The 24,139-nt window shown below is 38.8% G+C and overlaps 1 protein-coding gene and 1 long non-coding RNA gene across 5 annotated transcripts in view; one reads left to right on the forward strand and one right to left on the reverse strand.

Annotated features, from left to right (window-relative positions):
- Positions 1 to 24,139, reverse strand: part of LOC102488531 (cAMP-specific 3',5'-cyclic phosphodiesterase 4D) — a 657,187-nt gene that overhangs the window by 38,783 nt on the left and 594,265 nt on the right. For 2 of the 4 annotated variants that reach the window (XM_006166220.3, XM_014583266.2), the window contains exon 6: positions 23,601 to 23,713. In XM_006166220.3, coding sequence (XP_006166282.1) covers positions 23,601 to 23,713 — 113 coding nt within the window. Of the gene's footprint in view, positions 1 to 19,103; positions 19,216 to 23,600; positions 23,714 to 23,799; positions 24,134 to 24,139 lie in introns of those variants that run through there. The other 2 variants (XM_014583265.2, XM_006166221.3) reach the window with 2 other exon arrangements.
- LOC102488245 (uncharacterized) overlaps positions 10,918 to 24,139 on the forward strand; it is a 39,764-nt gene continuing 26,542 nt past the window's right edge. The window contains exons 1-3 of the long non-coding RNA XR_337077.1: positions 10,918 to 11,054; positions 15,913 to 16,036; positions 22,902 to 23,063. This is a non-coding gene — a long non-coding RNA (uncharacterized LOC102488245). The remainder of the gene's footprint in view (positions 11,055 to 15,912; positions 16,037 to 22,901; positions 23,064 to 24,139) is intronic.

Below are 24,139 nucleotides of genomic sequence, written 5' to 3' on the forward strand. Positions count from 1 at the left end.
TGCTGAACCTAAAGTACTCTTTTAAAGTAACTGAAATTATTTTTATTTTAATCTCTTGGATTAAAACATTCTCTAAAAAATTTTGGAGACTTTTCTGGTTTTTTTTTTTACAAACCAAATTCCTCTTAACTTAGTTATTTAACAGTGATCCTGGACTACCATTATAAATTCATCACCGAATAGTCAACAAATATTTTTTGTCTACTTATTCTAGGCCAACACTGGTACCACCCACAGGATAGAAAAACCCAGTGAAGTGGGTATAGCTGCTTACACAAAATTGAACTGTTCCAACTGCTGTATTTTCTTAATCCTTTTGTCACTTTTTCATAGGTTTTACTTTTTTCTGATTCCTTGGTCATCAGCCTGTTATCTTTACAGTCAGTATAAATCTGCCTCCTTTTGTCAGTATAGCTCCCCCCTTCTTCCCTTTCTAAGATGATAGGTTTTATCTAAGCAGCATTTCCCAGAATGCACTGTAAAGAATAGCAGTTCCATGCAATAATTCTCATAGAAGACTTCCACTGTATAATAAATGGTTGACACAGTGCTATTCTTTTGGAGAAACTGTGTTTTAGCATATTCAAGGCTCTGCCAAGAACTGTAATAACATCTTTGTGTTTTATTTAGTTTAACCTAGCATTTCCTAAACCTATTTTACTACTCAACTCTTGATATTTATTAATAAGCAAAAAAACCAAAACTACTAGGCTTTCATGGACAATTTTTGTGGAAAGTAATGGGCTTTCAATGTTAGACATTAAAGTATTTTTAGAATGGTTATTCACTTAACAAATATTTATTAAACAACTATTATGTGCCAGTGTGGGGGATACAGTTGAGACATATGAGTTTCATACTCACATAAATCCTAGACTCCTAAAGCAAAAAGACAATAAATGAGCAAGAAAAAAAAAAAAAAAAAGAATGACACACTGCATAGAAACAAAGGGAATAACGTGATACTGTGATTGGGTTCTAAAAAAGTACATAAGTAGTCAAGAAAAGCTGCCCTGAGAAGGTGATAACTATGAAGAGACTCAAATGACTAAAAAGAGCCAAGAAGAAGATCTGGGGCAAGGCACTCTGAAACATGGCTGGCACAAGGGAGGGCTGGCCCACAGAATGAGATGAGAGGCAGGCCAGGCAAGACCATGTGGGTCCTTGTAGGTCTCTAAGGACATGTTCTGATATCACTGGAGAATTCAGAATAAGGAGTGACGTGAAGTCATTTACACTGTAAAAAACTGTCTCTGCAGGACCAGCAGATGGAGCAATGGTTATTATGTTGCTGGACTCTCACGTAGTCAACTGCAGTTTGAATCCCAGACCCAGCAGCTTAACACTCACACTGGGTGTGTCTGTGTGTGTGTGTCCAAAATCCGAAGAGGAGAATGGAGAAGGGACAGTGGTGTGTCCATCATCCCTGGGGGTGTGATTTCTTGCTTTCTGTCCATCTGTCTCTCTCTACCTCTCTGGTGAATGCAGGCGACATAGGGCAAAAATCTCTCTTAAAAAATCGTCTCTGCACAGGATGGTTTGCAGAGCGGCAAGAGCAGAGAGAAAAGGAGAGGAAGTAGGCACTAGAGGGGCAGGGCAGGAGCAGAGAGAAGAGGAGAGGAAGCCCTTGAAAAACTGGGCACTGGACATGAAGAAATGGGAAGAATCAACTCCTAGACTTAAGGCTTGAGCCATATCTGCCTTGGACAGATGTGGTTCACGGGAGAAGATGAAAGGAGGTTCAGATTTGAAGAAGGATAAGGACAAAGACATCTCCTGTGAGTCAAGTGCAGGAGCACTGAAATACATGAAGTATTTTTACTCATTGAGGGAGATTTTACCCCACTTCCCCAGATTCTTCTCTGAGGTCTGAATGAGGAAAGCCACCAGGTAGTATATTAGGATAGACCACTTCCATCAAAATCCTGTAAAATATTTTTGGAATAATATAATAGAGGGGCCATCAATAGATAATCTTTTTTTAAAATCTCCTCTTCAGAGCAGATTAGGAATGTGAAACCTTAAGCAATTCCTCATCCAATGCCACACAATATAACCAAAATTAGAATCTAATATTCACAGTTGGCTATATTTTTATTAAAGTACTATGTCTTATTTAAACATTTTAGGAATAAAGACTCCACTGAAGGCAATAATAAATATAATCAAAAGTAATGCAATAATGGGACTTTTTTTCACTTATGCCAATGACAGTAGGGATGAAAATTCTGAGACATACAGTAGGATAGAGCAAAGCTTTCTCTACTCAGCTTTATGTGAGTTCAAATCTTGGTTCTGCCTCTATGAGCATTGAACTATTCAGCTTGTTATTTAAGGTCTCTGAGTTGTGTGTTAATGTAGGTGACCTAGCACATGGTATTGTGTATGTTTTAGGAACTCAATTAATTATTGGCATTATGACTAGAAATGCTGAAAGTTGTCATAAGAAAAATAATACGATTAAAACAGCTACATTAGGATTCCTACAATATCTACTCAATAGCGTACACAACCAATAATTTGTTGACAAACGATAAGAAACACTGATACCAACTGAAAACATCTGTCTCTCTCTACCTCTCTGGTGAATGCAGGCGACATAGGGCAAAAATCTCTCTTAAAAAATCGTCTCTGCACAGGATGGTTTGCAGAGCGGCAAGAGCAGAGAGAAAAGGAGAGGAAGTAGGCACTAGAGGGGCAGGGCAGGAGCAGAGAGAAGAGGAGAGGAAGCCCTTGAAAAACTGGGCACTGGACATGAAGAAATGGGAAGAATCAACTCCTAGACTTAAGGCTTGAGCCATATCTGCCTTGGACAGATGTGGTTCACGGGAGAAGATGAAAGGAGGTTCAGATTTGAAGAAGGATAAGGACAAAGACATCTCCTGTGAGTCAAGTGCAGGAGCACTGAAATACATGAAGTATTTTTACTCATTGAGGGAGATTTTACCCCACTTCCCCAGATTCTTCTCTGAGGTCTGAATGAGGAAAGCCACCAGGTAGTATATTAGGATAGACCACTTCCATCAAAATCCTGTAAAATATTTTTGGAATAATATAATAGAGGGGCCATCAATAGATAATCTTTTTTTAAAATCTCCTCTTCAGAGCAGATTAGGAATGTGAAACCTTAAGCAATTCCTCATCCAATGCCACACAATATAACCAAAATTAGAATCTAATATTCACAGTTGGCTATATTTTTATTAAAGTACTATGTCTTATTTAAACATTTTAGGAATAAAGACTCCACTGAAGGCAATAATAAATATAATCAAAAGTAATGCAATAATGGGACTTTTTTTCACTTATGCCAATGACAGTAGGGATGAAAATTCTGAGACATACAGTAGGATAGAGCAAAGCTTTCTCTACTCAGCTTTATGTGAGTTCAAATCTTGGTTCTGCCTCTATGAGCATTGAACTATTCAGCTTGTTATTTAAGGTCTCTGAGTTGTGTGTTAATGTAGGTGACCTAGCACATGGTATTGTGTATGTTTTAGGAACTCAATTAATTATTGGCATTATGACTAGAAATGCTGAAAGTTGTCATAAGAAAAATAATACGATTAAAACAGCTACATTAGGATTCCTACAATATCTACTCAATAGCGTACACAACCAATAATTTGTTGACAAACGATAAGAAACACTGATACCAACTGAAAATGCTTTTGGAGATTTCCAACAAACCAGGATAATTTTCTCAGAATGCATAGACTCAACAATTATAAAGATACTCAGTTGGGAGTACTGCGACTCTTGATAAATAATACTCTGCCTCTACAGGATTTCTTCCATTGTTGGGTAAGTCCATTCTACTTTGGGCAAATGTAGTTTTAATACACTTTTAAGTTTTAGCATGCTTTAAGAGAAGTTCTTTCTAAACCCATTAAAATATTTTTGCCTCTGGACAAAAGCAAATGAAAACAAATATGGCTTGGGGATTGTATTATAGAGATTGTAATGAAGAGTAGTTAAGATTCTTAGCTATTTATTTAAAAAACATTACTGACCTACCTGCAGTCCAAGCTACTTGGGAGGCTAAGGGAGGAAGATAACAGCCATGTCTTCAAAAACACACAGGACTAACAGATGGCATAATGGTTACATTACTGAACTTCCACATGGCTCACCGTGTGTGGTTCGAGTCCTGGACCTGACAGCTTGAAACGCACCAGGCACATATGCATGTGTGCCTAAAATCCTGAGAGGAGAATGAAGGAGAAGGGATTATGGCATAGCCATATCCCACAGGGGGTGATTTCTTGCTTTCTATCTCTCTGTCTGTCTAGCGAATACATGCACCCTATTAACAATAATCTCTCTTAAAAAAGACAAAACAAACTATTAGCCCTACAAACAGTGCTCAATAACTAAACATGCGTAATTCTAGCTTGGGTTGTCACCTTACCCTAATAGCTAGGGAAGCAAGTGCATGAAGTACATAGGAACTTCCTTTGGAGCGCTAAGAAAACACTCCAAGTGGATGACTTTTATAGCTTCCTGAATACCAGTTCTAATAATTTATAAAATATCCTCAAAATCCATAGAAAAAATAATGATAAAGGCTAATATTATTGAACATCTACTATGGACAAGCACAGTACAGGGTACTATACTGGTATTTTCTATTTCTAATAACTGTACAAGCACTACCATTATTTCTATTTGACAGATGAGACCTACAGATTCAACTATCAACTCTGGACATGCAATACCCAGGTAAAATTCTACTCTTTCACCACAGATCCTGACAATTGAAGACTTACAGGGCAATTCTATTTAAATATGTAGTTTCATCTCAATTTCATGTCTAAAAACTTAACTACAATATTGTCCAACCCCGCCCTGGGCTTCTCTCCCTGATTTTACAACTGTTATCCCTATTATTTGGGTTCAGGATTTCATACTTTCCTCTGGCTGTAGCCTCCTAAGTCTTATATATCATACCAACCTTTCTCTATACAATCTTTATTCTACCCATGTTTTCTTTTCATTCTATTCCAGGCCCTTGTCACTTTTTTTGTTTATATACTTCTTTGTTTCTTCCATGCACGAGAGAGGCAGACAGAAACAGAGACATAGCATCTCCAACAGACTCCTGATGCGTGGTCTACCCCCAGCATCAGCCAGCCCTGGACTGTGGGTGTGAACATGGCCGGTATACTTACGAAGGTCTCTGGACAAGAGTCTTGAACCATTCCATGAGGGACTGTCTCATGTTTTAACATGGCACCATCAATCAGCCTCCCATTTTGAGCCTAATTCCCTAAGAGATTCTAATTTTCAGTATTTCCCTTCAGTATGATCTATCCTGCGTACCACCACCAGATTTATCTTTCTAAAATCACTTTGTTATTATTTTCCTAGTAATATTTTCATTATAATCAAATGCTATGGTTTTTCAGGATTTCTAGCAGACTGTACACATGCCTTGGCCCAAGGCGCTCTGCAGTGTAGCCCCTATCTACACTATTTATTCTGCCTTCTGGTCTATAATCAGATCCTCTGTTCCAGGTGGCTCACTTCTGAACACCCACTACTTTCCTACCTCCTCAAACATGCAATAAAGGTGAATCAGCAAGAGCTTCCTATCCGACCCTGCTTTGCCTGGCACCCGAGAATGCTGACCACCTTCTCCCTCATTAACACCTATATGAATCTTCAATGTTCAAGATCCAGCTTAAGTAGCACGTTTTCTGGGATCCTTCCCAGTCATTCTGGTCCTGTGTTGAATACACTCTGAGCTCTTTTACAGGACAAGAGCATCAAAAACTGCTCACTAACGCTTATATACACAGCCGGCTATATTTTCAGTCATCTGTCTATATGCTTTCCTATCTATCTATATCTGTAAATACAGATACTCATATATAAAAATCCCATTTCACCTATCGGAACCTTAAAGCAAAAATCCCTCAGTGAAAACCATGAATACTGGGTTGTGGCAGACTGCAGTCAAAGGTGCAAAACAAAACCAAAAACCTCCTAAGGACTTATTTACCACATGAAAGGGGTCAAGGGTCAAACACAAATAATAAAGTCACAACAAACTAAAAATTTCATTCAACAATGATGATGTCATGAAGACGGAAATCAGAGTTGCGTGTCTAGCAACCAAGATTTCATTCACCCAAAGGTAAATGTCTTGAAAAAATAACACAGGACTGTTTTGTTCTGGATCATGTTAAGTTCCCCGGGGCCTACTTACTTCATAATTAAATTTTAGGAGGTGAACAAGTTGATCCCACAAATCTCTTTCACCTCTAAAGACTTTTGGGATTAAAAAAAATGAAAACTTGTAGGAAGCAGACCAAAGTTTGATTTCGCTGCAAGGTGGCTGACAGCAACTGGAAAATGAAAAGGGATCAATCACCTATGCAGTGACTCATTTTCAACCCTTGTAACAATTACACCACTAGGGAATTTTGTCTCTTGCTGACTACGGCTAGTGCTGGACTCACGACAGATACCTCATTGTGGGGCTGGAACTAGGTTCAAGGTTATTGCATCCACTGTTTCTGAGCAACATGTCATTTTTAATCTATGCAGTGTTTAAAGGGTCTATTTTGAAATTTTGTTTCTACTTTCCCTAGGAAGAGATGCCTAGTATTTTGACATTGATTGACATTGGACACTTTTGTTAATATAGCCTCAACATTTCATAGAATGAGAAAAATCATTTAGAGGGGCCTAGAAAGCCACCTAGTGTGAGGAAAAAGCAAAGTGCGAGCCATGACCAATTTCTTAACACAGAGGAACAAAGATCTACATAGGACCTTCACAACTACTGAAAGTCTTCTTCCTGGCTACATGTTTTTTCAAAGTAGTCATAATGAAATGGTCAGTGAGTGCATAAATAACAAGATGCTATCACAGAGTGCTAGGTAACTAAGCTAAAACTAAAGTAAACAAACTCCAGGGGCCACCACATATGCAAGTCAGTCAGGCCCCATAAATCACCAGGGCTGAGTATCAGGATTTCAAAGGCACACTCTAAGCTTTCTCCCAGGCCTGTTGATTCAAGCTCCAATTGCACTGGGTTACCTATATGGCAGCATATAAAGATGACCTTTTCTGTTTAAAAATAGTTCCAGTACTCTGCCCAACTGAAGCTAGGCCGCCGTATCTACCATGTGTGCACACTATGCTATGTACTTTGTGTGAGTTTTCATTTAATTTCACAACAATTCTGCGAGGTAAATTATATTAGTCCTGATTTCCAGTGAACAAGGAGGCTCAGACAGGTTGAAATAATTTAATCAGCCAAGGTCATAACTGTAGTGTGGGCTAGATTCATATCCAGAAGAAGGATTACTAAACTTCAGAGACTTCTTGAGATTTTTTTTCTTTAAGGTTTTTGCCATAGGGTATGTGTACTCACCAGAGGGAGAAAGACAGAGATAGGGAAGATGAGAAATCATCCCCAAAGAAGGGATGACCACGCCACAACCCCTTCTCCTCTAGAGATTTTGGACATACACCTACACATGCTCAGCGTGATATTCATGCCACTGGGTCCAGGACTCAAACTGTGGTTGACCATGTGGGAGTCCAGTGTCTTAACCACTACACCACCTGGTTGCCCCATGAGCTTGGAAGATTTAAAAATGGCATCAAGATAAAGCTTCATTCTGTTCTCAGATGCTATTCTGTTGTCCCTTACTCTTCTAGTATCTAATAACAACTCACCATATACGATAGTGTATCAGCTTGTATTTATTTTGATCGAGTTTCTTTTCCCCCTATTCTAGCTGCATTTGCTCTCTACACAGCCCATCTCTATCTTTCCTCATTCCCAGAAAACAAGCTCCTTAGGGGATGGCCCAGCAGCTGGATTTGGCAACCCAGCAGTGCTGCTACTGGGCCATGACTCAAGGAGGCAACAGGTGAAAGAGATGACGCCAACTACTGATGCTAAAATAAAAGACCCGAGTCTCATGAAATACACTGTGTCTGCAATCTCCCCTTTCCATGCAGCTCTTCCCCTCTTCCCCAGTGACCACAGCTGACTGTCCTCCCTTCAACATTCACAGCCTTTGGCTGACCTATCAGTGACTTCTTTTTCTTTCGAGGCTGTCCCAAAGGCTCATTCCAATCAGATTTCACCATAGGAACCCTGAAGTGGAAAGGAGGCAGGAACACCACCTGGCCAGTTTGCCCCTGGCCAAGGACAGCCCTGACTCTAGGCTAACCCTTCCAAGCACTCCTCCTTCTCCGTCCCTTACACTTCTTCATCTTGTACTGTCTAACATGTCCTCTGTCCTTCTCTCTACCTTTCTTTCCTTGAATATTCATCCCTCACACTATCCACAAGTCTGTTTTTCCCATTTTGGGCCCACTAAGAAAACTGACCCCCAAGGCAACTTCACAGCAATAGGCTAGTTTTCAAATCCAATACTTGTTTACCCCTTCCCTGAGTTCACCCTACACCTTCTCTATCTGCTGCTGCCCTGCATTCTCTGGAAGCTGAGATTCTAGGATCGATATTAGTCACTGGGTCTTCTCCTCCCACTGAGCCCAATACCCTTAGTTTATCTGTGCCAGATTAGAAACCTGCCTGCTAGGTTGACTCCCAGTCTAACATGTGATTTCACCATCACGTTCTTCCCAGGAGCAGGCGCCAGAGCAGTTTTGCTAAAATCTCAACATGACTTTGAGTACAAAAAGGCTCCCCTTTAGGAATCAGATTTTACTGAAACAGCTCTTTCACTTTCTGAATCCAGTGCTTATTAAATATATGAAAATATATTATTTGGATATATTTTTTAAAACACAGCCTGAGAACAAATGGTTTTGTTCTTTTATCTCTCACCCACTTCCCCAATGCTACCAAAAAATAATTAACTCTACACCTTTAAGAAGCATATGAATCTTGGACAAGCTTGAATCTCAGTTTTTTGTTTTCGAAAATGGGATAAACTGTTATTGACATACAATATATGGTTTCTGGGACCAAGTTAGTAATTTAAGGTTTGAAATGTGAAAAAACATACAGTATCATGCCTTACATTATTAGTCAAGGAACAATAAGATGTTCCTTGACTATCTATAGTCAAAGATTGTTACTATGTATTAAATGGATAATATTAAAATGTTTGAAAATAAGGCCAATGGGCAACAATTAATTTCTCCATTGAATTCTCCTTTTAAAAGAACAAATTCCTCTCATAGAGGAACAGATGAGTCGGTAAAAAGTGATGCAAATTCTTTATCTTTTTTTTGTCTTTTCTTCTACATTTCTGTTAGTCATTTTATGGATCATTTATGTTACATGGAATATTTAAGATTTTGGCCCATATACTATCTAGCAGAAGAAAGTAAACTAACCTTCTGATATATAGTAAAGAAAGAGCATATTTTTAGTAAAAGATTCCTATGATTCACTGAAACTCAATTATCCAAACAGTATGAAACTGGCATAAAGATATATCTGATGGAGCAGAATAAAGAGACCTAAAATAAACCAGTGCAGATATAGTCAACTGACCTTCAATAAAGATGTCAATAATATATGATGATAAGGAAAGAATACTCTCTTCAATTAATGGTGTTGGGAAAACTAGATATTCACATGCAAAAGAATGAAATTGGACCTTTATCTCTTGCTATTTAGAAAAATCAATTCTAAGTGAATTAAAGACTTAAATATAAGACCTAAAGCTATAAAATTCCTACAATATGATATGGAAAATCTTCATTAAAATATTTATAATAATGATTCCTTGAATACAACATCAAAAGCACAGGCGACAGTAGCAAAGGTTGACCATTAAGATTATACCAAACTACAAAGCCTCTGCATAGCAAAGGATACAACAAGGTAAAAAGGTAACCTAGGAAATGGGAGGAAAAAAGATATATGCATATTTATAGTAAAAGATTCCTTATGACTCATTGAAAGTCAATTATTCTTATGAAGATCTACATTATTCTAGTAATATAAAATTAAGAAAACAAAGAATAGAAAATTAAAATATATACCAAAGATAATGTTAATTGGTTTTATTCTTTTCACAGTTTATTGTTGAAACTGACTTAAAATATTCAAAAGAAAAGTGGTTAAAAAGGGAAGGGAACTAGTCAACAAATCTTCATTAAATACCTCATCTATGAAAGGTTCTCAGCAAAGCTCTCAAAAAGAAACAAAATTTCAAAACTTTGATTTCCTAAATCTGTCTTAATTTTTGAATATTCTTGTAATAGACTTATAGCTTTGGTTCGAACAATTCTTCATAATCCTTAGCCTCTTTTCCTCACCTTCTGAGTACACACCAAATATGTGTGTGCCAATGATCCCAGGTTGTTTTATACTAGAGACGAACCTGTTGTCAAGACCTTTTTAATAGGTGCTGTCTCTCTCTCTCTCTGATCTGTTGCTCAAAGAATAAAGAAATAAAAACTTAAAAAAAAGTTCTTTTCTTTGTAATTTGGAATGATTCAGTATAATACATAATTCTTTAAAAATTCATATAACCAATTTATTGATTATGATTTATTTTAACATACTTTCCCACTGTAGTGAAATACTTGCTTTTCCTTCTCAAATGGGTTTGAATTGAAAGGTCAAGTAAAATTAAGGAAGAATAACAAAAGTCAAACACTTTAATACATCCCCTGAAAATACTTTCAAAGACCTTTCTTTAAAATGTCTTTATTCATATGTAAGTGTCAAACAAAAACAACGCAACCAACACACTGCTATGTACTTGGAAATACCCTTAAAATCAGCCTGTTATTTTCTGAAATGGAGAAAACACCCAGCAGCCTGCACTTTAATAAGGCAGCTGCATTATTGCTTAGTTGCTATGACACATCCCTGTCAGGGCGGTGCTTACTACTCTCCAGACCTGATTATGACAGGCTGAGGTGTTTTCTATTATGCTGCCTATGTGTGCATAGCACATTGCTCGCAGAGGCTGCCACTAGAGGGATTACTGTGCAGCCGATCAGAGATGCTGGTGGGAACTCAAGCACACCTCTGGCAAACCTGCCCAGCTTATTCACTAATGGGAAAAAGCCAACAAACACATTCTTTCTTCCAAAGCTAGCAGGTAAAGTATTCAGATATGTCATTCATTTTTGAATTCAAACAAACTACTAATAAGAATGTTGTTGCTATGAGACCAGCAGATGGCTTAATGGCCACATCACTGGACTCCCACAGTCGACAGCAGTTCGAATCCCAGACCTGGGGGCTTAAACTCACACTGGGGGCGTGTGCGTGTGTGCCCAAGATCCCGAGAAGGAAATGGAGAAGGGATTGTGGTGTGGCCACCCCCCCTGGGGGGGGGTGATTTTTTACTTTCTGTCTCTCTGTCTCTGTCTTTCTGGCGAGGTCAAGCGCTCTATACCAAAAACCTCTTGAAAAAAAGAAAAAAAAAGAATGCTGTTGCTAAGCGAGTTACAAAGAAGAGAGGACAATTTAAGTTCATGACTATGTAGATTTTTGTCTGTTCACTATAACCTTTTAACTTAAATGAGGTGAGACTAATTTAACATACTATGCTAAAATTTCTCAGATGAGTATAGGCACTTCTCACTTAACCACCACACTCTGTTCCTATGACTATGTTGTTGAGCTTAAAGAGGATGTCTTATGAAATGTTGTGGTGCCGTAGGGATGTATTTTTCAATAAGTACCATGCAATACTGTAATTCTAACCATATAAAAAGAATACATTAGATAAGTACCAGAAAATGACAAGACACATCACAACACACTAATAGAAATCTGGCATAATTGGGGCCAGTGAATGGCACAGTAGTTACGTCGTAATCCCACATGGTCCTGAACCTGGAGGACTGAAAATCATGCCAGGCACATGTGTGTGCATTCCCCAAGATCTCGAGAGAAGAATGGAGGAGAGGGGATTATGGCATGGCCATCCCCCTGGGGGGTGATTTCTTGCTTTCTGTCTCTGTTTCTCTTTGTCTCTCTGGAGAGTACATGTACCCTATAGCAAAAATCTCTCCCCAAAAAAGAAATCTGGCATAATAATTATGTATTTTTTGTGTATTTTTAATATTACTATGAATGCACAATAAAGTACAAATTTATAAATGAAACATGTAGTCTTGCATGATTGTGAACACTTGTAGTGAATACTAACTGATGGTGGAACAAGACAAATTCTGAAAAAGGAGATTCCTGAGACTCACACCGATGGAGAAAGGGGATTTCCTGTGCTGGAGAGCTGGTCCTAAATCCACGGTTGCTTAACAGATAGGTTGTTAAGTGAGGAGTGATTCTCTATATAAGCAGAGTTAAGATTCATAAGTGGGAAGTGCTTAAGATTCTTGCCAATGAAAGGCACCTTTCGTGAAAGGTATAAGCTATGATGCTCAGACTAAGTCTGTCAATAGAAGGTGAGAAACAAGTTATTTACACGAAACCAACATGCCCTGTACTAATTAATTTATGTGACCAACTACAAATGGTTATATGGACAGTCACTGTGTTGGGGCTAAAATCAGAACAGAAATTCTCTTCAGAAAAATAAAACAAAGATACAAAATACTGTATTAAGAGTTAGAATTACAAATAAAATCTTGTGGATGGTTAAAGAAGAAAGACATTGTATTAGATTAAGGGAGTGGGGTGAGAATGGGGTGGGAGATTTAAGAAAACATAGGCCACAAAAGGCTTCACAGATGGGCCATCTCCATAGCTTAGTAGTTAAGGGAATCAGATCCCAGATGGCTGAATGGTTCAAATTGAAGCCCTGGTAGCTTGAAAATCATGCTGGGTGCAGGTGTGTGAGTGCCCAAAACGCCAGGAGGATGGAGAAATGAAGAAGGGATGTTGGTGTGACCAAGCCCATTGGGGGAATGCTTTCTCTCTATGTCTCTGGTGAGTGCACACATCTTCTGGCAACTTAAAAAGAATTTTTAGAAGTAGTATTCCAGGTAGGCTTTAAGGATGCTTAAGATTTACTTTTTCCAAATACTTGTTTCACATAGTTTTTGACTAACAGAAAAGTTTGAAAACAGTACAAAGTTCCCAAATACTTCACCTACTTTCTCCTATCGTTAACATCTTACGTTAGTGTGGCATATTTGTCACAATTATTGAACAAATATTGATATATCACTAACGAAAGTGCACACTTTGATTCATATTTCTTTCTTTCTTTCTTTCTTTCTTTTTTTTTTAACCTAAGGTTCTTTTCTATTTCAGTATACCATCCAAGATATTTAGTTGGAAGGTCTCCCAATACTCCCCTTGGCTCTGAGTTTCTCAGATTTTCCTTGTTTTTCCCAATCCTAACAATTTTTAGTACGATTCAGGTGTTTTGCAGAATGTTCCTCATCTGGGATCTGTCTCATCTTCTTATGGTTAGACTGGGGTTATATGTCATCAGTAGAAAAAGCCTAAACTTAAATGACATTTTCATTTGATTTGATCAAGAGCATACACTATCAACATGACTTACTGTCAATATGACCTTGAGAATCTGGCTGAGGTTTCTCTATTGTCAAGTTGCTCATCTTCCCCCTTTCATACTGTATTATTGGGTTGTCAGAGAAGTTATGATGCACAGAAAAACAGAAAAAAAGGATGTCATGACTTCTCCAACAACCCAGTATTTAGAAGGAAGTCAACACACGTGCCCCATATTTAAGAAGACGGGAGTTTCATTGTCCCTCCTTGAAGGTGGAATAGCTGTGTGAGTTTTTCAGATTTCTGATACACACCAATTATCTGTTTTCTCTTATTTAATAATTGGACTGTAGAAAAATCATGATGCATTTTTTTCTATGCAAAAATGCATCATCACTTTTGTGACAATCCAATATTTACTCAGTTATTTATATCAATATGGACTCAGTACTCAAAAGTAATTTATACTTTGGATTATAATCCAAACATATATTTTCTTGCTCAAATTGTCCCAGTTGTAGCTACCGGGACCCCATCCATGTGCTCTTGCATCCCTTTGATACGTCTTTACAAGTGTGGGGATGTTGGTTTAAGCATGTCCTTACTCTCTGGCAGCAGATGTTCCAGGCTTATCTTGTATATTTCCTGCTTGGGTCTCTAGAAAAAGCTATTCTCCAAGGAGTTCTGTTTTCTTCTATTGGAGAAGGGTATGAAAAGCCAAAATGTGGGTGCTAGGTGTGCTTGTTGCTATTATGGGTCCTTGCTTCCAGGCCCTCTTACCTGACAGAACACAAAAATATCTGTGTGTATACTATTATAGATGGCTAAGGTGTGAAGAGGTAGGCTGGAGGGCTATAATCCTGATACATATTTCTTAGTAGTTAATATTAATTAGAGATTTTGTGCCTGGATTACTTTCACTATCATTCAGAGAAATAACAGAGATATACCCACTTATGAAAAACCTGGTTAGGGAACCAGCAGTTAGTGTAATGGCTATGTCGCTGGACTCCCATGTAGTTGACCGCAGTTCGCATCCCAGACCTGGTGGCTTAAAACTCACGCCGGGCACCTGTGCGTGCGTGCCCAAGATCCCGAGGGGAGAATGGAGGAGAAGGGATTGCGGTGTGACCATCCCCTCTGGGGGGTGATTTCTCGCTTCTGTCTCTATGTCTCTCTCTGTCTGGCGTGTGCACGTGTCCTACAGCGAAAAACTCTCCAAAAAAAAAAAAAAAACCTCGTTAGATTATCTTTCACAGCTTTATATATTTTTGCTCAGAGAGTTTTTGATACTCTGAAAAAATTTCAGGCAGGTTTGATGGACTGGTTTGAGGTTACACAGTAAAACAAAAGGCAAATTTTTTAAAGGATAAAAATTTAAAAATACCAAAAACAATCCCCAAACTACCTTTGTAAAAGTCATTGTTGAAGATAAATGCAAATAAAACACTGCAATAATTTGGTTTATAGGAACATTAGTAGGACACCATCACAAGTTCATTGTAAAGAGAGGAATCAGGATGCCAACCTACACCATGTCTAACCCTCATCCCCTAAAATAAGACTAATGGTATTCCTTTAGCGATGGAAAGATCAATTACTTAATATATTGAATACCTACTACGTTCCTGACGGTTATACAACTTTTTTAATGTATTAAATTATCAGAGCAATTATTCAACAGATGAGCAAACTGCAGCATAGAAGATAAAGTGTTCCAATTTCTCTCTAGTAAAAGGCAGAGAATGAATACAACCTAGGAGGTTGCTCTAAAGCCATACACCATTCTGCTAAAGGAGTGAGTATCTAATGAATGGGAAATTTCTGCCCAAGAAATTGGTAAATGTCTCCTCTAGTGGAGAAATTCCACTGAAGGCAGAGAAGGAAGACTGTCGGCTATTTAAAACAAACCTTTCTAACCAGAGAAGACGCTCTAAATTGTTCATGCTACTGATTTCAGACTAGTATGTTCAAAAGTATGTCCAATGTCTCTAAGTGGTTAAGCAGAATGCTTTAAGGTGGTATGACTGAATGTTTTCTCGTGTGTGTGTGTGTGTGTGTGTGTGTGTAGTGTGTATGTATGTGAAATTTAATGTATATTAGAAAAAAATACCTAGAACATGAAACCCAGGAGTTCAAGTATATCATTGCTTAAGAAGAGGTGCTCAGATTGATATTTATGGTTAAAAATAAATTACTTTAAATTTAAGCTCTCAACGTACAGGGGCAAATATGAATTTACACAGAAATGACAAAGAGCAACCCTCATGTACACTAGTTTTTTACAGAATGAAAAGATAATGTTTTTCTTCTAAGAAATATATTTTTACGTGGCAAAGAGTACAGGACATAGGTTTTTCTTTAGTCTCTCTTTCTGCATATGTCCTAAATATTTGAGCACATGTAATTTACTGAGGACCCAATATGTGCCAAGCACCAAACTGCGTCTTGTATACACTACATAGCTAATGCTCTCAACTACCTTTCAATTTTATTTCTTCCTTTTACTATTCCCATTTATAAATCAGATTGAGCTGCACGGCGATGAGGCATGTTCCCCAAAATATCAGGTAGGAAACAGCAGAGCTGGAATTTGAGACCAAGTTTGCCTGACGAAGAACATCGATGTTCTTTCCACTCTACAAAGCTGCTGTAAGCATCACTGGGGTACACTCTTGCCAAGAAGTAAATATCATTCATCCTCATCCCATCCAAGTACAGCAAAACAACAGCAAATGCCCCGAACCATAATAATAGAGAAAAACACTTCATTAAAAATATTCTCTAAAAGCAGAGGATAATAAACCTATTATCACTACAGCTAGTAATCCAATTTAACTAATTTCCTAATGAACATAGCAGAATTGTTTGTTGTTTAAGCAAAGACCCAGCTTTGCCCCCATCCCTGTGGGAGCAGATAAAATACTTTTATAAAAAAAATGCCTACGTCTAGAGGTAATATTAAGATAAAGGGCAATCCATCTCTCTGTTTGCTAGAAAGATCTCAGACGAACAGTGCCAATTAAACTATCACAAACAGCCAGGTCCAGAGCTACACCCCTGCCAGAGCTACTGCTGTGCCAGAGCTATGAAAATAAACCCAGCAACCTGCAGTTTTAAAAAAGAGCTGATGAGGGCCAGCAGATGGCATAGTGGTTATGTCGCTGGACTCCCACATGGCCAACCGCGATGAAAGTCCTGGATCTGGTGGCTTGAAAAACACGCCAGATGTGTGTGCATGTGGAAGCAAGATCCTGGGAGGAGAATGGAGGAGAAGAGACTGCAGTGTAGTCATGCCCCTGGGAGATTTCTCACTTTCTCTCTCACTTCTCTGTCTCTCTCTCTCTCTCTTTAGCAAGGTCACGTGCCCTAAGGCAAAAATTCTTAAAAAAAAAAAAAAAAAAAGAAAGAAAAAGGGCTGGTCTTGCTTGCTGAAAAAGATAAAATCAAATCTACCTCTATTTTATGAATCACTAAAACATTATGATATTAAAACCATTTCATGGGGCCAGAAGGTGGCATGGTGGTTAAAGAGATGGACTCCCACATGGTGGACCATTCAAGTCTTAGACCCAGTGGCTTGCTTTCTCACTTTCTCTCTCTCACTATCTCTGGTTAAATTAAAACATGATATAATAATGGGACCAGCAGTTAGCGTAATGGCTATGTCACTGGACTCCCACGTAGTTGACCGCAGTTCACGTCCCGGACCCAGTGGCTTAAAACTCACACCGGGCGCATGTGCATGCATGCCCAAGATCTCGAGAGGAGAATGGAGGAGAAGGAACTGCAGCGTGGCCATCCTCTCTGGGGGGTGATTTCTCACTTTCTATCTCTCTGTCTCTGTCTGTCTGGCAAGCGCACACGCCCTATAGCAAAAACCTCTAAAAAAAAAGATATAACAATAAATAAAATTAAATAATTCACTAAGAAGTATTTCGCACCTGCCATGTATCAATATTTGCATCTTAATTAATAGCTACAAGTAATTTATGTTATGATCACAGAAATCTTAAACTAAACAAAAGCATTATTTATTATACTTACAATTTGGGGGAAAAGTGCTTAAATCTATCCATTACCCAGAACACTGGGAAAAGCCCTGCTTTATTTCAGTCAAGTCTTACATTTCAAAAATAATTTTGAAATTATTTTTACAAAAGAAAGACTTCACCATGCTCTCTGACAGAAGTGACCACTATCCCATAAATTCAGTCAACATGTCACAACCTGAACTAATTTCCTAGTATTGATTTTTTTAACTGAATCATAAAAATGAGAAATTTTTGAGTATTAAATGCTGGAGATATTTAACATTAGACCCTAACATAGAAACTGAGTTGATGACAATAGAGACAAATTAAGATTCGTTTTGATCTTTAGTGTCTTTACTACTCAGTGAGACTAAAAATATTAAAAAAATAAAATAAAATAAAATCCATTAAAAATGATTTCCTTTTCTCTTATAACTTAAAAGCAAAGGATAGTTTTCTTTCCGTCCTTTAAAAAAACAAAAGGTTTTTGCCATGGGGCATGCATGCTTGTTAAAGAGAGACAGAGAGAGAGGAAGTAAGAAATCACCCCTAGAGGAGATGACCATGCTACATCCAATCCCTTCTCCTCCATTGTCCTTCTGGGATTTTGGGCACACACACACATGTGCCCAGCATGATTTTAAAGCAGCTAGGTCCAGGACTATGTGGGAGTCCAACATCTTAACCACCAAACCACCTGCTGGCTCCTCAAAGGACATTTTTCTAACAGTGATGATTAAAAGCAAGGATTTCAAATCCTTCACATTAACTTTAAGGCACTATAACACTATATATAAGCTGAATAAATCTTTCCTAAAGCTACCTTTATTAAATGTATGAAAAACAGATATTGGTCTAGCCACAATGGCATAGGCATTGAGGCACTAGTGCAATTCTAAGACCATCTGAGAGACCTGGGGTTCAAATCCCAGGTTGAAGTGAACGTGTGGGGCTTGACCACAGTTTGCTTCCAAGACCCTGGCTGCCTGGAAGGCTGGGGGAGGATCATGAAATGATCCTGTTGCAAGGGGAAGGAGATCCCAAATAGTAAGCATGATAAATAATGCTTTTGTTGGGTTTAAGATTTCTGTGATCATCATGACTCTCTTTTCCATGAAGGAAATAAACTTAAAAAAATAAAAATCAGGTATCAAACTCAATATATTAAAAAGCTAAGTTTCTACAATTATAAAATATATTTTCTTTCAAAATTTAATTTTTATTTAGGTATGTTGAGTAAGCATTAACAATGATCTTATATAGAAAACCATCATTGCTACTTTCTCTCCATAAAACTAAAATGCTTTTGCCAACAAGCTTCTTTATTAGCCAAAGTTTAACATTTCTTCTCTGAATCAACTTGTACTTGTGTAATTATGAAATATCTTAAGATTTAGCCACATTTATGGGCATCTTATATTCATTCGAGCACCCATGCTCAGGAAAAAAATACTTGTCAGCAGTGCTAGCACATGTTATGCACTGACTACTACAAAACAGCAGGGGGAGCAGCCTGAGAAAGCACTAGGAAGAAGCATCCCAGAAAAGCCATCTAACGCATAGGCAACAGAAACATGCGAGGGATATTTGCTAAAAACCAAACAGACAAAATAAATTCTGTAAAGATATCATCACCACATTAGCAAAGCTGGCCTAAATACATTTGGAATGAACTATACAAAAACCTTATGTCTCTTAGAAGGATGCTCGAATCCCAACTTTTCAAGACAGCATGTCAGCTTGAAAGAACAGGTTTCAGCCGTGCCAAGCCTCAGAAATGCCCAAGATAAGAGAGTTAAACATAACACATTTTTAGAGTGGTGTGTTTTGGGGGAAACTCAGAATGAGTGTTTTCTTCTTACACATCAGCACACTTAACATCAAAGGCCTGATGAAATGTGCATTATGAGGTCACAAGAGTATAGCTACAGGATTCCGTAGCATAATCCTGAAAGTTCTCAGGCCCAGACCCTTGTCTTGCCCTCCTCGCCAATTCCTTTCATACCTATTTTCGCTGACAGAAAAGTAACCAAAACCATCACAAAACTACCTTGCATTAAACCACTATGAAACTATTTTACTAAAAAGGTACTTTAGCTTTGCGAAATTTGTACAAATGAATGGAAATGTACCCACCAGCTCTACATTAAGTTTTAAATGTTCTAAAAATTAATGAGAGCTGTTTTTAGTATTGTCATGAAACAGGAAAAGTCTTTGGCTTCTCTGTCTGAGATTCTGTAACTAAATTTGAAAATAGACTAAACTAATTAGAACTTCAAAAATGTGTATGTCTACTTAAAGACCGTAAATATAATTTAAGCACTTCTTATATTGTAGAAATTTGCACTGAAGACAGTTATCTAAGAATTATACTATAAAAAGTCACAAAACTGGAGGCCGGACGGTATTGTAGCAGGAAAACTCAAAACTCTAAGAAGGATCCAGAGACCTCCTTAAGTGTAGCTGGCATACATTTGCCCATGATTGGGGCTGGTTGAGGCTGGGGAGTGAAATGCCACGTCAAAACCCTGTAGGGGAGTACTGTCTCTCTCTCTCTCTCTCTCTCAGAAGAAATAAATAAACTTAAAAATAATCCATGGGTGCCAGGAGGTAAGATAGTGGTTAAGGTGCTGGACTCCCTCATGGCCACCTGCAGTTTGAGCCCCAGATGTGGCAGCTTGAAAATCATGCCAGGAGTGTGTGCATGTGTGCCCAAAATACTAGGTGGAGAATGGAGGAGAAGGGATTGTGGTATGGCCATCCCCCCTCAGGGGTGATTCCTCACTTTCTCTCTCAATGTCACTCTCTCTCTCCAGCGAGCATACGTGCACATCCTATGACAAACCCCCCCAAAAATAAAGTAAAATAATCATGAAACTTGAAATTTCTAGCATAAATTACAATAGAACGGTAAAACAAATTTGAGCTAAGTAGGCAACCAATGAAGTTTGACCTAAGCCTCAAATAACTGCCAACACAGGAGGTATATGGTCAGATACTGTATTAGCTAGCTGTTTTGTATATTCTTTTAAATTAAACTTCCAAAATAACGATTATTATACCCATGTTATGCTTAGGAGCTAAAGCTAAAAATGTTAAAGTCATTACTTGACTGCAACTCAGCTAGTGGGGAACAAAAGCATGACTAGTTAACAAGCAGGGTTAGAAAATATACATTGTTTTTCATAACATGATTCATAACAGCAGTAGGCATATGCTGAATATCTCCAGTGTCCTAAATGTTGAATACAATTTTTCAGTGGTCCCAAGCTCCTAATTCTCTTGTCTGGTAGATTCTGTGTAATAAAAGGCAGACCAGAATCTGAAGGCATCTCGCCATTATGTGAGATGCCTTCCAGGTCTGTCTGCCTCCAAAGCTTTGAAACCTCACTAAAATCCCTTTCAATTGCAGCAAAAGGAAATCTATACAAATCTCAGACAGATTAATGTGCTTATGGGAGTAAATGCTGTAGATCTGATCACTCTCATTCAATACCATCTGGAATCTCGTACCCTTCCTTAGTACAAGCACCCCACAACCTAGTTTTGGCCAAGGAGTCAGTAATTTCCCTGCCTTGATACCCTACCATCAACAAGCAATATGCACTTACAATATCAATACAGGAAATGTAGCTAATTGCTTATAAAGCATTATTTAAAAACTGCTAATTGGTTTAGATTCCCTTTTATTATGATTTTTTAAATATATATGAATAATTTGTTAACCCCATTTATCAAATGGGTTTGAGGAATTTAAAAAAAAAATCTGGTCGATTTGAACAGTAGGTTAAAAAAGAAAAAAAAAAAAAAGGACAGTAATGGAACTAATAAAAGCTATTAGCCAAAAGGCATGCTTCAGACTTACTCATATTCTAGAGATACAGAATGAATAACTTGGAGAAGATGAGATATAAGCTGGACACATTTCCAGTTCAGAGGAAAGGTGTAGCACCCTTCTGAAGGGAGGCTTCATATCAGTTGTTCCAATTCTTGTATAGCTTATGTCAATATGGCTTATTCATGCCCTTGTTACCAACCAGAGGGTAACTACACAACCTCTAAGAACTTTCTCCTTTCAGTGCCAATCCTTTTTCATCTACAAAAACGCATGGAAGCTTTAAACATATTTAGAAATGAACAAGTTAACAAAGAAATGAATGTTATAGACATTAAAACTTAAAGAACTAGCTTAAGCTAAGTTTAATTTTAAAAACAAGTGTCATGTCAATCATCATCCAACCACAAGACATAGACATAGCTACAATGACTCTATTTTGAAAAAGTCTTTTCTCACTGTACCTAGATCTCAGGTCAACAAAATATCCCTACCTCTCATATTAAACCTGTCAGTTAACTCCTACTCCAAGTCTAACTGGGGGCCTTCACAAAAAAACAAACAAACAAAAAAAAACCTTATTTGGGGCCTTTAAAAGAAAGGAGTCATTTTGAGCAATTATTATGACCTAAACTTTTTTTTTAATCTTAGCATAGATGGTTACTTAAAAGCTGAAGTCATTTATAATACATTATTAGATTGCACATTACTTTTAAGATTCAAATATAGGTCTCATTATGAGTTTTAAGAAAAATAACTATTGCTCTGGTTCAAATCACTAAAAAAGTACCCCCTAATCACTTTGAAAACATAAACACATGCTTTCACATGATGGGGAGGTGACTTCTTCCTTTTATTACACAGAATAAGCTGGACAAGAGAATGAAGAACTTGGGCCCACCGAAGAATAGTATTTTCCATTTAGGGCACTGGGGATATTCAGCATATATCTATCTACTGATACTATGAATCAAATTATTAAAAAATGACTTATATTTTCTAAAACTACTTGGCAACGAAATAAGAACAATGCCTCCGCAGGTTGTAAGAGCCCCAGTAAATAGCAATAACTGGTTACTCTGATGAGGAGCCATGCTACATTTAGAAATGAGCCCCACATGACAAAGAGCGCAGATATGCATGCACACGGTATAGGTGAGTACCCTCAGGCAGTGTCCCGGAGCCCCTTTTATTTATTTGAAGGCAACTTTCACTGAACAACCTTATCTATGTACACAATTAACACATAAGACACTCAGTGGCTGATAGACTGTGGCATTTTGCAAAAACTGCATGAGAAAAAAAATGGGATTAAAAACTACAGTAAGCTAAAACAGACTCCTTGCAAGATATGTGCACGCAGATAAATTGTAAAATGATAAAACCTTCCTGATTTTGTAATAGGTGGCCCAAAATACTTACATTTTTAAAGATACAACAATTACTAATTGCCACACGTTACCAGTACTCACTGGCTATATCCCTCAGACATCTGCATCCAACATGCACAAGCCTCTTTTTCTGCCCCTAGCTAGTCATTAAAAACATACACGATCCCAATTATTTCCTTATATAACTAAACACCCAAAGAAAAGAAATTCCAAAACAAAAATACAGCAAAACTGAAACACTCTACCTTGCTTTCCAGGCTATTTTTAAGGCTGTCTCAGGCTGAAGGTTACTTCTCAGCCCCCCAACTCCAGTAATTGCCACAACCAGCACCCTGACACTTAACAGCACAAAGAAGCCTCTCTGTAACCAAATGACCTCAGAAAATTGGGCTTTCTCTCTCAGATTAATGCCAACAAAGGTAATGAGCACAATGCACCTTTAAACTTTGTAAATGTTTCTTGTGGATGTGGATAGCTGACTGAACATATCAATGTAAAGACTCCCTTCTCCAGGGCTCCCTGACAACCAGATAATTGAGGGTGAAGGTTCCAAGTTCAGTGAGCTCTTGGAGTTTGAGTGAGGTAGCTGGTGACCTCCAAATGATTTCACTGACATCTAGCGACTCGAACTTGCTACCGAGAATCCCGCCAGGAATACCTGTAAACATGCGATGCCAAGGGAACCTACTGGGTTTCTGCTGCAAGGGCAAAGTGTCACTGAGGAACCCTGGGCCCTGGAGGTACTCAATCAAACTCCACTGAGGACGCTTTCGCAAAATGTTTAATTTATCTGGAGTGAATGGGAGAGGAAGAATGCATGGAAACAGGGGCCAGAGGGGCCAACATGCAAGAAGCATGACTGATCTATGTATTTCCCAGGACCACGGGGACTGGTGGCTTCACCAGCGTGGGAATCAAAGCTCAGGGGCGTTGGCGCCCGCAGAGCAGGGACTTACCTTGTTGGAGGCCATCTCACTGACAGAGTGTCTGGTCTGCAGGGTCTCTAGCTGGTCCAGACACCAGTCCAGCTCCTCCAGGGTCTCGCTGGCCAGTTTCTGGTAGGCCTCCTCTGCGAAGAGACAGGGAAAGGGGCACTCAGTTCTGAAGCGCTTCACGGGGCCGCCAGTGAGTTCAAAGGGGGCCATCCTGCCATACCCCGCCATGCTCGGATGCCCGGTGCCCGCACATGGGGGCTGCTCCTTCATATTGCCCAGCCCGGCAGTGCGACGGGGACCGAGGCTCTGCTCGTGGGGCAGCTGGCCTCAGGAGGGCACGGTCTCTCCAGCTTGGCGTCTCGGGTTGGCCTCCAGGAAGGGCGCGCAAAGTGCGGCAAGCCAACTTTCACACGGGGACACAAGCGAAACACCACGATGCGACTTTTGAACAGCTCGGCTGGCCGAGTCCTAGTCGCCAAGCTCGCTCCGGAGGCTGGCGAAGGGTGGGCGCGGGTGCCTGGGCGCCTGCGGGGCAGAGGAGCGTCTGGTCCACGCCGGGT

This window comes from Tupaia chinensis, unplaced genomic scaffold (genome assembly GCF_000334495.1).
Source record: "Tupaia chinensis unplaced genomic scaffold, TupChi_1.0 Scaffold144180_1, whole genome shotgun sequence".
NCBI lineage: Eukaryota > Metazoa > Chordata > Mammalia > Scandentia > Tupaiidae > Tupaia > Tupaia belangeri.